Below are 14,899 nucleotides of genomic sequence, written 5' to 3' on the forward strand. Positions count from 1 at the left end.
GATGGAGGGGGCGGGGTGGTTTGGGACGGTAGTTTACGTGCCCGGGGAGTTGCGACGACTTGTACTTTAGCACTTGAATGCATGCTTAAAAAGTAAGAAGTGTCGTTAGTGTGGAGTGAGGCTGGTGGAGCGTGCGGTGAATGTGCCGTTTTGAAACCGAAGGACAGTAAACGCGTCCTCTCTCCCGGAACGAGCCTCTCCCGCGGCCCGGCGGCCGCCTCTGGACGGTCCGGAGAGAACATGGCGGCCCCCGGCCCCCGGGGCTGCAGCCTTTCGGGCCTGCTCCCGGCTCAGACCTCGCTGGAGTACGCCCTGCTCGACGCCGTCACCCAGGAGGAGAAGGACAGCCTGGTCTACCAGTATCTGCAGAAGGTGGACGGCTGGGAGCAGGACTTGTTAGTGCCCGAGTTTCCGGAAGGTGAGGGGCTGGCTTTGGGGTGGGCAGCCCTCACGGATCCTCCCCTTCCTCGGGGCGGGGGGCGAGGCGGGGTGGCGCCGCCGCCCCAGGGCTAGGCACTGCGGCCCGCCTGGGCCTCGGCTCGCGGCTCTGCAGTTCCCAGGTGTCTTCCCGGTGTCCCGAAGCAGCTGCGACGGCGGGTGTGGGAGGGCGGGCACCTGCACGTTCGTCTCTGTATCCCGAGCCCTGTCCGGTTAACCAAGCAGACATTCCGTGACTGTTTACCCGGCCCCGGTTGGCGATGATTGAAAGGTCCATGCCACCCTGTCCTTTCACTCTGGATGCTCAGCATCGTCGTCTTCATCATCTTTCTGCATCAACCCAGCTGACATTTATTGATCACTTTTTATGGGCCACACACGCTTCTGAACACTTAGGGGGTATTATCTCATTTATCCTCCCTGTAACCCATCGTGGTGCTCTTCTTAGTCCTATTTTACATTTGAGGAAACTGAGGCACGGGGAGGTTAAGTGACTTGCCCAGGGCCTCACAACTAATATCTATCAGAGTCGGATTTTACAGACCCCAGATTGGCCGGTTTTTCAGCTGAGCCAGACTTCTCCGTTCAGAGTCCTGAAACTTCTAAGTTTTAAAATCAGAATCAATTATGTCCCATCTCCAAGGTTCGGATCCTGGCCCTGCGAGTGTTTGGAACATGAGGGAACTGACATTCCCAGCAGTGCTATTTGTCAAGCACATCTTGCTATGATAAATGAAACGGTACTTTACCTTCTTGGTTGGGACTGGCATTGTTTTGCCTGGTGGTGTTGGCCTGTCTCCTGGCATGACACTGAAACCACATGTATAGTTAATTGGTTGGATGTGGCAGGCAGGGTTCAGTATTTCATGGGAGGCATATCAGAACCTTGCCTCTGACGAGAGTCTTGTGTGTCTTTTCAAGCCTTTTGCTCCCTCCTTGAAAAGTGTTTATTTTTTGTTACTAATCCTATACTGGATTTGAAGTCCTGTGGAAGTCTTACAAAAGAATTGGACGCATGAATGCTTAGCCCATCAAAGAAACTTGAAAAGATTATATACATATATGCATATTTTTTACAAACTTGGGAATAAGTTAGTTATGTAGTCCACTGTTTTAAACGAGCAGGCCACCAGCTAGGATTAGGGCCAGTGTTTTTATTTTCTAGTCTTGTTTATATTTACAGTGCGTGTATTTTATTACCATGAGATTTGACCTCTGTGACTTGTAAATAATGTAATAAATATTCAGGCTTCAGATTTGACGTAGTCAGATTTTCTGCTGGACCTGATTATCGAGGACAGAATACTACAAATGAGTTTTTTCTTGGATTCTCTATCAGTAAACTGTAATCAAGAAGTCATAAACATAAGTCTATCTCAAAAACAGTAGGCTTTGTTTATTTCCTAAGAGAAACACACGTTTATGGGAAGCAGTGTGGTATAATGGATGGATTCAGACAGACCTGGGATTAAATCCCACTTATTCCGTTTGTTAACTATGTGATTTTGAGCAAGTCACTTGACTTCTCCAGGCCTTACTTATCTCACTTATAAAATGGAACCAGTATTTACCTTTCGAGTTTATTATGTTGATTACAAATAATATATTGAAAGTTCTTAGTTCATAGGAGAGCTCAGTGAATGTTAACAGCTTTTTAAAAAATTATATTCATTGTAATTATTGTTATAAAATTTATTATTATTACTAAGCCCAATAAGCACCAAGCACAATAACTGACATGTAATAATAGTTTCCCTACCCCGCAATCCAAGTCACTCTTGACTATTTACAGAAAAAAATTTAAAGGACAGATTCATAAATATTTTGCAATTAGAATATAAAATATACATTAACTAGTTTAAAGTTTTGTATAGTTATTTGATCTGGTATACAATTAACACTTTATTAAAATGGATAATTAAGAGTTCACTATACTCTAAAACCTCACTAGGTTGGACTAATTGGCAGAAATACTAGCTTAATTTGAGGTTTTTTGTTTTTTGGGTTTTTTTAGTATGTTATAATCGAGTAACTCTAGTTACTATTGTTAGTCCTTCACTGTTATTTACTTGTTCCGGCTAACTTTGGCTTTCAGTTTCTATAAAATATTTACAAATACCTGCTTCAAGATATAATTAATAGTTTTCGTAGCTGCATTTATTTACTTAGCAGCAACAAACTCATTATTTTTGTTTTCTTAATTGAGTAAATAGAGATGCTGTACTTTTACGATTAGTTTATAACAAAATGTTTCTTCACAGTGCATAGTTAAAATTGTAAATCATGGTTAAGTAATGATAAACTCTGATTTTCAAAAGTACAGGTGAATGAGGTTCTATTTTTCTTTTTTTGGAGGGACGGGAACGTGCTTTTCATGGGTATTGATGTTGCTTCCATGAAATTTATAATAATAACATATTTTGCTTAACTTGCATTTAAAATGTTTTGTGTTTAAGATCTCATTCAAATCCATAGCATTTCGGCTCTTCGGAAATTAGCCTAGGCATTTTGTATATTTTACTCCTTTTTGATGTTTAGTCATCCCTTGCTGTTCTTAAGGTTGACTTTCGTTCTGTCGACGAAAATAATCCATATCCAATCTATAAATGAAAATTTGGGTGAGTTTATTCTGAGCTTAAATCTGAGGATTATAACCCGGGAGAGTCTTTCCACAAAGGAACAGAGCACTCCAAAGAAGTCGGGGTATAAGGGTGGTTATATACCCTCAAAGAGGATGTTTCACATAGGATTGAAATGTCCCTTTTACAATAGTCGCGAGACTGCTCTGTCGGCACAGCGATTGATGGAAATAGCAGGTATGTCTTCTGTCTCTGTGAACACAGCAGGGTGGCAGTCTGTTGTCTCCAGCTGGGTGGTCACAGGTGAGCTGGGAGGTGAGTGCAGCAATCAGTTCCTAGCCTAAAGAAAAATGCTAACGTCGGGGGGAAGTTGCATCTTTATCTCAAGGGCCTTTGTTCTGGCCAAAGGAAATGTCTAAGCAGATATGCAATGCGTGCTCAATAGCCAGTCAGGCCCTTTTGGAGGAAAAAAAAAAAGAAGTCAGGCCGAATTAGGTTTATACCAAATGGCTTCCTCATATACTCCAATATATCCTATTGCTTGCCATTTTTATTTGTCAGTTCTCAATAGCCCGTTTGTACCTAATTGTGTCCTCTTAATATGTTATCTTTCCTCTGGTTTTTACCTAAATGTGTTGATTCTACTTCCTTTCACACACAATTATACTATTTCAGAAAGAATTAGTAGCTTTTCCTTGCTGTATTTGCAGACTGCCTCATAATCGCACCTTTCCCATCCTCTTCCCCCCCCACTCCTTCCTCCCCTCCCCATCCTGTCCTTAGAAATCACAATGGTTCATATTTTAGTGGAAAGTTTTAGATCAATTATCTTTATCTTTTCCTTTAATCATGATAATTTTGTGTAAATTTCAGGATTAGAATGGTTGAACACAGAAGAACCTATTTCTGTCTATAAGGATCTATCTGGAAAAGTGGTCGTCTTTGATTTCTTCTCCTACTGCTGCATAAACTGTATTCACCTGTTGCCTGATCTTCATGCATTGGAACACACATACTCTGATAAAGGTATCTGCCCCTTAATTGGTTGCTAACACACTGTCCTGGCATAGGCACTGGAAGAGTCGCTGACTCATTCTGACTCATTTGTTCATAGGAGAATGACCATTTGGCACAACTTAATGATTCTAAAAGTAATTTCTAATCTATGAATTAAGGACTCCATGTGCCTTTTCGTGAAGAGTTAAGCTTAGTGATAGTGGTTTGCCTTCCTAAAGAACCAGCATTTAGCATATGGTTTTTCCTCTAGGATAAGGACATAATTTACTATTTTCATGATCAAGTATTTTTAAAAGGTCATTTTGTGTATCCAGCCTTACCTAAATGTGTTCTGTGAAAAAATGAAACATGTGTCTCTAATTCTATACTCTTCTCAATGTGATTTAAGGTTTAAAATTCTTGTTAGGAAGTGTGATTAGGCTTCCTTTAATTTCAGATGACGTGAACTACAATGCAATGCAAAATGTTATAGCAGATACGTTTTCTTTCACTCTGCTTTATTAAAAAATGATTTATATTGGGGCCAGCCTGGTGGCATAGTGGTTAAGTTCACGCGCTCTGCTTCAGGGGTTTGGGGATTTGGATCCTGGGTGCAGACCTACACACTACTCATCAAGCTATGCTGTGGTGGCGTCCCACATACAAAATAAAGGAAGATTGGCACAGCTGTTAGCTCAGGGCCAGTCTTCCTCAAGCCAAAAGAGGAAGATTGGCAACAGATGTTAACTCAGGGACAGTCTTCCTCATACACACACACACACACACACACACACACGCACACACAAAAGATTTCTAAAGGTTAGTGTTTAGAAAATCCAGGAAATCCTTCTTTATGACATTACAAATTCTGAAGTTGTGAGAGATTATACTTAGTATTTGCTTTAGAAGTTTGAATTTTTTTCAGATCTTTTTTCTAAAGAGAGGATGGGGGTAAATGAAGCTAATTAAAGGTTCCACTTAATTAAGTTTAAATTACTTGAAGCTCTGCTGTTGGAGTGGATGAAAAGGAGAGGGGGCACTGATCTTATGAGAGTGAAGATGAGAATAGAGTATACGTGTACAGTCATGGGTTGCTTAACAGCAGGGATATATTCTGAGAAATGCATCATTAGGCGATTTCATCGTTGTGCAAATATCATAGAGTGTACTTACACAAACCTAGATGGTACAGTCTGCTACACACCTAGGCTATGTGGTACTAATCTTATGGGACCACCTTCACGTATGCAGTCTCTGGTGGGCTGAAACATTGCTATATGGCGCAGGACTGTGCAAAAATGAAGGATATCTTAATGCTTAGTATAAAAAAGGAGTGATAGGTAAAATCTTCTGTGCAAGTGAAAGTTCAGATGCTTTTAAATTGTAATAGATTGTATCTTGAAATTGTCAGTGAGACTTATCAAGACCTCAAATATTCCCAAGTAGCTAAATCATCTGTGTTGATGTAAGAAATGCGAGTATCTCATTATCTTCTAGGTTTTGGATGCCTGTGGGTCTTGTTCAAGCCCATGTAAATAAAGGCATTTATGGAACACGTGTTATGTGCAGGGTGCTCTGCTGAGGAATCATGTAACAGAGTTGAATAAAAAGCATTCTGGAACCTGAGGAAAGGAGTAACTCTCTTTGCCCAGGAGCATTGGAAAATATTTCTCAGAGAAGGAGACAAATAAGCTGCATTTGAAAAATGAGCAGGAATGCAGCTGAAAATGAAAATGGGGCTGGGGGGGGGGGGTGGCACTCCTGGCTGAGGAAGCAACAGGTAAACAAGCAGGGAACCATGGAAGAGTGGGTTTCTTGGGAGAAGTGAAAGGTGTGGTGAGACTGTGGGAGCTCCTGGGGAAGGTGAAGGAGAGGAAGGTAGCTTAGGTTCTGAGCACGTTGCAAAGGGCTTTGTATAACAGTCTCAATCATTTAGGCGTCTTCTATTGACAATACAGAGATGTTTAAGGTTGTTTTTGATGTGTTTGTTGAACAGAAGGATGACATAATAAAATTTGCGTTTTAGAAAGGCACTACAGACTGGGTTAAGAATCCCAAAGTTAACTATTTCCTTACTTAAGATCACCCCAGAAGACTATTTGGTCAACTTAACTGCTTAACCCTATACCTGAAGCAAATTCAGTGACTTCTTAGAATGGATCCTTATAATCTCTTTATTAGTTTACTGGAAACATCATTTTTATAGCACATTGTGACAAAAAATAAAAATTATTTTTGTATACAAATACAATTCTGAAAAGTAAAATGCTTTGTAAGTGGTGTCAACATTTTAATGTCAAAGAAACATTACTTCAGTAATATGCTACTCTATGAAAATACTAGTAACTTAGAAATAAAAGGTTTTTGTATTGCTTAGAAGATAAGTTCAGTTCACATTCACAAAAGGCATGCTCAGATTATCACATGAAAGTTCAATAAGCTGTCACTAAATGCATTTGCTTTCTTGCAGCTAAGCATCTTGTCTCATTATCTGATATGTTTCTGAACATATTTGCAGCAATGCTATGTATGTTCTTGAAGTGACATTCAGCAGCATGGGTTAAATTTCATGTAATACTCAGTTCATTTTATCAGTAAGCCAGACATGCGCAGCTGAGTGAGGAAGTGCTTTTTACTTCAGAAACACTCTGAAAGAGGCCCATTTTAATACCCAGTCTCGTTCCTCTTGAAAACAGCTTCTAAAATCAGCTTTTGGTGACCAGTATCACTTTCACAATAGCTAAGACAAATTACAAATGCCAGAGAGTCAAAAGCAAAAAGTAAAAAGATACTTCACAGAATGAATGCTTCTGATCTTCAAACATTTGTTAAGAATGTAGCTGTTCCATAAGGTTGTTATTAATTCATAATAATTTAGCGTATTTTTATAGTAAACTGACAGGTACCTTTGTGGGGTTTTTTCCTTTTCTACTTGAGGGTTTCTAAATATTCTTACGTGTTTATGCTGGATACATTAATGTTATATTATTATATAATACCCAAATTTAGCACAGTGGCCGTTAGCTAAAGAAAAGCACGCTTGTTTTAATAGAAAACATCTATTAGGAAAACTTGGCATATTTTAAACTGTGATTGCAAGGTGTATGTTAATGTATAAATAAATCAGACTTTTAAAAACCTAAATGCCATAATGCTACTGAATAAATGCTAGTATTCTCTCTGTTTGGACTTTTTCTATTTTATACTTTATTAAAAATTAGAAGAATATCCTTCTAACTTCATAGTGGGACCTTTAAATGAGTCAGTATATAATTTCACTGTGTGTCAGGTTCCCACCCCCCTCCCCACTCCCCCAACCCCCTAGCTTTGCTTTGGTAATTCTTTCAGAGGACTCATAGGATTCAACATGTAGTTGTTTGTACTTATGGCTGTAGTTTCTTACAGCAAAAGGATACAAAGCGGAATCAACAAAGGGAAAAGACTCATGGGGCTAAGTCAAGGGGAGACCAGGCATAAGCTTCCAGAGTCCTCTCTCAGTGGAGTCACAAAAGACGGGCTGAATCCCCCCAGCAAGGAGTTGTAAAAAACACATTTGAGATGTTGCCAACCAGGGAAGCTAGTTAGAGACTCAGTCCCCAAGGTTTTTATTAGGGGCTTGCCACACAGGCAGCTTCTATCCGTTGTCGTGTACCAAAATTTCAGACTCCCAAAAGTAAAGCAGGTGTTCAGCAGAAACCAGCTAATTTGTATAAACAGTTTAGGCACCGTGAGCCACTCTTGCCAGTTCTGGGAATGGTGGGAACCTCCCAAAATCCAGGCCGGCGCCAGCCTTTTGAGCAGGCCTTTGAAAGCATAGCAGTCAGGCCTGCTATGTTAACTCTTTTATGCACACACTTTATATTTTCTTTGTTCAGCAGTCCACATATTTATTATTCTCTGTTCTTAAATAGTTAAAATGTGATGAAAATATTTACCAATTTATGGCAAACTTTCCGGGTGTTTAATGTGGACAATTTTTAAAAGTAAAAAATTTTCAAATTTGTTTCTGACCTCTGCTTCAATTTAGTGTTCATGATTCTGATGCTTTCATTTCACATTTCCGTTACTCTCAGTATGAAACCTAAAATCCTGCCTCTCCACACCCTTCTTTTCCATACCTTTGTCTGCTTCCCTCAGGGTGCTCTAGCCCCCCTCGCCTGCCTTCAGTTCCTCAGTAGTGTTGTTCCCCTTTAAAGGCCGGAGTTCCTTCTGCCTGGGATGATCTTCTCATCGTTTCTCGCTTGTAAAGTCATGCTTGTCTTTTAGATCTCAAAATGTCTCAGTTTACAGTTTTTGTGACATCTGAAACTCCTCAAATATTTTCAGGCTGCATTTAACTAGGTTATTATAGTGCCTGTGATTAAACTCTACCTTCTGCTGTATCCTATATTATATATATAAAAATGTTGTGTATATTACTATACACAATTGTGATCTAGTACAGTTGAATCTACGTATTTATGCCTCTGAAAAATAAGACCTTTGAAGCTTTTAAAATGATTTCATAAAGTCATTTTATTACTACTGTTTCAGAAGTAGTTATTCTTTTTATATGGTGTCTTCTTCCTTCAGTCCCTCCCTTCTTGCTCTGTCTCCTCCTTCCTTCTCCCTCTCTCTTCCTTTTCTTCCTTCCATTTTTAATTTTAAATGGAGTAGTTTTGATCCTTGTGTAGGCAAAAGATTCATAAAGGGAAGAATCTTTTACACTCTGCTTTTTATTGTGTACAATTAATAGAAAAAGCAAAATATTTTAAGAAAAATTTCTGTATACTTAAAGGTTCTTGACACTGAGAAAATAGGAGGCATCATTTTTGGCGGTTGTCTTTGTATGGACGTCAATATAGATATTCTGTTTTAGACAGTATGATATGGTTTATATATCATACAAATATGTAAGTTCTTCAGTATTTGTGTCCTATCTATTCAGTCTTTTATTTCCTGCTATCTACTAGATACTGTACTGGTGAATAATAAAACATGCATGGTCCCTGAATAATTAATAGGAATTACAGTCTAATGGGGGAAAACTTATAATCAAATAATCACACAAATACTTTTATAATTTCTGATTAGTCCTAAGAAGGAAAATTACAGAGTGCTATGTGCTGTGAAAATAAATAATGGGGTTTACCCTCATCTGGAGGAATTAAAGAAAGCTTTCTTAAGAGTGAAAATTGAGCTTGAGATCTGAAAGACAAGTATGGCTTTACTAGGTGAGAAAGGATGAGAACATTCCAGGTCAAGGGAACTGTCAAGGCCTTAAAGCAAGAGGAATAATGAAACTCTTGAGGAACTGAAGGAATGCCAGGTTGCTGCAACACCCTGAGCGAGGGGAAGAAGGATGTGGAGAACGTGCTGTGAGGTGAGATTTGGCTTTTATACAAAGAACAGGGGATTTCTGCAAGAGGGTGACATGATCAGATTTGTGTTTTTTAAAAGATCAGTCCAACTCTAGGGTGGCAACTAATTAGTAGAGAAGAAGGATGTAAGATCTGTGACAAGGCTATTACTGTGTTCCCTGTGAAACATGATAGTAATAGCTTGAAACTAGTTATAGATGATAAGATCAACAGGACTTGGTCATGGATTAAATATGAGTGATGAGAGAGGGCTTGTTGGTTGTTAGAGAAATATCCTAGGTAGGTTTCTCGCCCTTATAATCAGACAGGTGATAGTGCCATTCACTCACAGGAAACACTGTAGAAAGGACAAAGTTGGAGGGGAAGGTCATGAGTTTAGTTTGAAGTATCTTTGAGACTTACACTTCGTTCTCCATATGACTTCCATTGCTCTTAAGGATAAAGATCTAAATCCTTAGTGTACTTAGAAAGCTGACCCTATCTGTGTATCTCATTTTGTCCCCTGCCCCGCTTTGTTCTCTGGGCTTTGTCACTGACCTTCTTCAGTCTCTCTCTCTTTCATGCACCCTCTTTTGCATGCATTGTTTTCTCTCCCTGGAATCTCCTTCATTGCTCTCTTCACCTAGTTAATACTTTCTCATCATTCAGATCTCACCTCATTTATCACTTCTTCAAGGAAGTGTTGGGGTATATTGATCAGAAGGAAAATAAATATTTTTTGATGTAATATGATATATATTGTGTGTATGTATAATACATATATAAAATATACATGGACTTGGTTCATGGATACTTATTTAATTCATTGGCTTATAAATCATCACTGTCATTATTTCTTTTGATGTTTGCACCGTTCCTATTTGACTAATGGGATCCCTTTCAGGCTATCACTTGTGGCCTTTTGACGTGTCCTTTTCATTCTTTGAGCACTTCCTTACTTGTCACAACAAAATAGTTCCAGGTTCATCTTGTGCTTTCCCAGCACCATCCCTGAATTGGCCATTTCTCCAGGGAGTTCTGATTCCTTTGAGTGTTGGGAATGGTTTTGAGAAACCACATCTGGGCACTAGATGTGCTCATTGTTTCTGGGGTGTCTTTGCTTCTAGTCCCTCTCAACTAATTCAAAAATTACTTAGACTAGTCCCTCTCACCTCCCCCCAATGAAGTTATGTTATTCATTTGAAGTATAGCTAGGTTCATTTTTGTTTGTATTTTTATCCCTCCCATTTTTGTTGATTTTATTTGTTTTTGAGTATGTAAAATTTTAATGTGGTCCTGAAAGTCAGAACTATACAGAAAGTATGGTTCCATCCACCCATCTCTTCCACCTGTTCCTACCTTCCATTCTTTTAATTGTTTTATTTCCTCCTCTTCTTGTTTTCTTTTTTCCAAAAAATGTGGCATACTATAGGCATTTTTGTGCACTTTGCTTTTTTCCCCTAAAAAATTTGTCCTGGCATTCACCCCATATCAATTCATAGAGAACTTCCTGATTATTTTTAATAGCTGCGTGGTACTCCTTGTGTGTGTGTGTACCATAATTTATTGAGCCACTCTCCTATCTTATATATTGGCCTTTAGGTTGTTTCCAATATTTAGCAGTTACAAACAATGAATAATCTCTTGGATCTATTTTTGTATTGCTGGTAGTATATCTTAAGGATAAATTCCCAGAAGTGGGATTGCTGGGTCAAAGTTAAATGCCTATGTTGTTTGTTAGATGTTGCCAAATTTTGCACCAGGAGGGTTGTACTAGTTTACGTTCCTACTAGTGATATGTGAGTGTACCTCTTTCACTGCTGATCCAGTAAAATATGTTGACTTAATTTTTACTGATCTATGAGGTGAGCACTGGTAACTTAGTGTAGTAATAAATTGCATTTTAGAATGGGATTGAATGTCTTTTCATACGTTTATGGCTGTGAGGTTTTGTCTACCATTATCTCCTCCAACTGATTGTTGTATAGGTGTATAAAGGCTATTGATTTCCATGTGTTAATTTTATATTGTTACTTCTTGAATCTCTTATTATTTGGTTTAGTTTTATAATTGATTCTGTGAGGTTTCCCTAATACACTATCATTATCTGCAAAGAAATTTTCTAATTCTTATGTCTGTGACTGATTTCTCTTGTCTAATTTTGTTGGTAAATACCCCCCTCCCCATCCATTGTTAAATAGTAGTAGAGACAGTGGGCATCTTTGCCTCATTCCTTATCTTATTGGAAATTCTTCTAGTTTTATCCATTAAGTAAGAGGCTGGTCTTAGGACTCAGTTATATTTATTTAATTAACAGTATCAAAGGACAAAGTTTACTTTAAGTAAATTTTAGCTCGGTAAACCGGATGGTAAAAACGAGAATCTATCTCTGCTACTTCCTAGTTTGGAGAAGAATGGTAGCCACCTGATTTTGAGTCTCCCACTTGTCTTCTCTTTCCTGCCAAATATAAAAACAACAGGGAGAGTAAACAAAACCACACTTGATCCTGCATTCAGCAATACTAGGAGATAGAGAACATCATGGCCTTCGAATTACCTGTAAGTTGAGAAATAAACTGAATGCTGTTAAAGGTACTGCTGCCTCAAGCCCACAGGTGCTGAGAAGAGGAACGGGGAGGTGTAAGAGACTCCATGAAAAAAACTAGAGTGGTTCAGAGGACTTGCAGAGCACAAACCGAGTAACCTCCTTACCTACAGAAAGAGAAAGCCCAACACTAAGTGTAAAATACTGAACACTGGTTTCCTAGCACCAGCTCTTGAAAGAGTGCGGGACTAGAAACGGAAACCTCAGAGAAGCATTGCTTCTGGGAAGGAATCGGAGATATAGAGGTGTGGTTTCCCTTGGAGAGAGTCTACTGAAGGGAAAGAACAAAATAAGAGGGAAAAGTTAGGGATCCTGCAGAAACAAAAGAAAAAATACACATCAACCCCTCCTTCCAACAATGCTATCCAAAATGAAACTGCCCAGAAAGAGGGAACTATCAGAAGAGGTCGCTCAAACTAGTAGCCCTGTCCACAAAATGAAAAGGAATATTAGAAAGCAGATCATATCTGTATGAAACTGTAAAAAGCATTCCCAGTTGAAATGCTGATGAAAATTCTCAATCACAATGTTGACAAAAACAGTAACAATTCTCCATATGGAATTACATATCCTCAGACAGCCATTAGGAATAGTGAAAATCAGTTTGAATCAGAAATTCAAAAACTAAGAACAGAAATGGACACAAAAAAGGAAGAAATAAGTGTTGACTGAACTCAGAAAAGATATAGAAGAGAAAGGTCAGAATTAGCAATGAAGGCTAAATTACAAAGTACCCAAGGGGCAATAAGTTCATATAAAAATGTAATAAGGAGCATTGAAGTAAAGCAGGGGAAGAAAAACAAACAGAAAATGAAAATAAGCTAAAGAAAGAAGTAAAAAGAGTTAGAAAATGACTGAATTGGAAGACATGCAGAAGTCCAACATAAGACTACTTGGAGACTCTGAAGAAGAAAATCAAAACAATTGACTAGAATATCTAAAATTAGAATCCAAGAAAATAGTCTAGAAATAAAAGAAACCTCACATCTTTGTTTTGAAAGGGCCTACCAGATACCAGGGAAAACAACCAGAACAGCCCAAGGAGTATCGTAGTCAAGCTAGTACACTTTCAAGATGTTGAAAAAAAATCCTCAGGGCCTCCAGGAGAAAAGATGACTTTCAGAAGCATGTAAATTAGACTGGACAGACTTTTTGCAAATCCCAAAAAAAGCAAGAGCAACATTTTCAGGAATCTGAAGTGGAGAGAGTACAAATCAAGGCTATTGTATCCAACCAGCTGTCTGTCAAGAATCAGTAAGGGTTATAGAAAAACAGTTTTGAATGTCCAAGAACTCGGAGAATACTGTGCACATCTGAATCTACTTTCTGGTGACTCTACTTGAGGGAGAGCTGCTTGTAACCAGGGGTGACTGAGGAACCGGCCAAATGGAAGGATGAAGATTTCATACAGGTCTTTGTAGAGCTAAGACCAAAACGAGGATGTGGAGTTTTGGTTGTAAGTCAGGGTTTGATTAGAGAAGCAGAACCACTAAGAGTAATGAGAAATAATAAAGGGTTTATGATAGGCACTTGGCCTTATGTAATTGTGGGAGCTGATTAACTAGTGTACATGTGAATGTTGCTTCTATGTCTAGTACCTCAACTTGGAGTCAGCTGGTCAGGCAGCTGAAAAGGAAAGATGGCTGTGAAGTAGGGGAGAGCAAGGATGGACTACAGCCTGCAGGCATGAGCTGGAACCCACGTAAATTTCCAACATAAGTAACGAGGGGACCAGCGGAGGAAGTTGGTGTCCTTTGTCTTGGAGCTAACCACTCACCTGGCCCAGGAGTTGAAGAAGCTGAGGGAGGAGATCTGGCAGGAGCTGGTGCATCTGTGGGGCCCAGTTGGCTATCCCACGGCCAGCAGCATGAGCCAGCAGATAAGCTATGAAGTATGTGAACTGTGCAGTAATGCCTGGTGCCCTGTACCAGTCTTCCAAGCAAAACAGAATGTGGCTGCTGCTTTCTTGTACACCTTCCACTTCTCTCTCAAAATATCTCTTGTGGTCCAGGATACCCCAGCACTAGGGAGGGAATAGAATACTGGAAAACAATTCCAACTTAGCTAAATTGACAAGATACAAATCCATCACCCATGGGTAGAAGAATAGTATAAAATTATATATTCTGACAAAAGTAGAAAGAATGCAACTAAAGGAAGATGGAAAGCAAAGGGAGAGAGCAAGGAGAAGTACAAGACTATTGATGATTGTATAGCCCTAGGTGGGAGTTGAAGGATCCCATTTAAGAATGATAGACTAGATAGTAAAAGGCTATGAAAAATGGGGATTAATACTTTCATAATAGTATAAAACGTATTAATACAAGGATTACCGCTGGAACAAAAATACAAACCTTTCTAAAACCCAAAAGAAATTTTTAAAAAAGGAAAAGGGACACACCAAATAAAGAAGCACAATCAGTCTAATGTAGCCAGTAAGTACAATATAGGATAATATGAGAGAATTGAGATTAGATATACCAGTTGCATTAATAAATGTGAATAAGGTTTACTCTCCTATTGAAAGAAAATATCTATCAATTCCTATTTTCTTTATTGGGAATGGATGTTGAATTTTGTTTTTCTATTTTGTATCGATTAATTCCTGGTTTTATCTTTATTTCCTTCCTTGTGCTTTCTCTTGATTTATTTTGTTCTTTTCCTAGATTTTTTTTTAGTGGGAATTTATTCATCTGTTTTAATTTGTATTGATATAAATGTTTAAGGCTATGAATTGAAGGCTATGAATTTTCTTCTGTCAATACATTAAATATATCCAATTGTGATATATAGTAGTATTTTTTAGAAGTTCTGTAATTTTGACTTTTGTTTCACTTATCACTCAAGTTGATAGAGGGTTTTAAAATTTCTAAATGGAAGGTTGTGAGACAATAGAAAATATATATATTATTCTCTGCCCTGGGTTCCTGGCACAGACCTCC

General features: G+C 38.7%; 1 protein-coding gene across 1 annotated transcript in view; it reads left to right on the top strand.

The window, feature by feature from the left end:
• Nucleotides 1-18: 18 nt before the first annotated feature.
• NHLRC2 (NHL repeat containing 2) overlaps nucleotides 19-14,899 on the top strand; it is a 60,845-nt gene continuing 45,964 nt past the window's right edge. Inside the window, exons 1-2 of the mRNA XM_046653224.1 lie at nucleotides 19-418; nucleotides 3,891-4,043. Coding sequence (XP_046509180.1) covers nucleotides 241-418; nucleotides 3,891-4,043 — 331 coding nt within the window. The 5' untranslated portion in view covers nucleotides 19-240. The remainder of the gene's footprint in view (nucleotides 419-3,890; nucleotides 4,044-14,899) is intronic.

The sequence above is a fragment of the Equus quagga genome, chromosome 2 (genome assembly GCF_021613505.1).
Source record: "Equus quagga isolate Etosha38 chromosome 2, UCLA_HA_Equagga_1.0, whole genome shotgun sequence".
Classification (NCBI taxonomy): domain Eukaryota; kingdom Metazoa; phylum Chordata; class Mammalia; order Perissodactyla; family Equidae; genus Equus; species Equus quagga.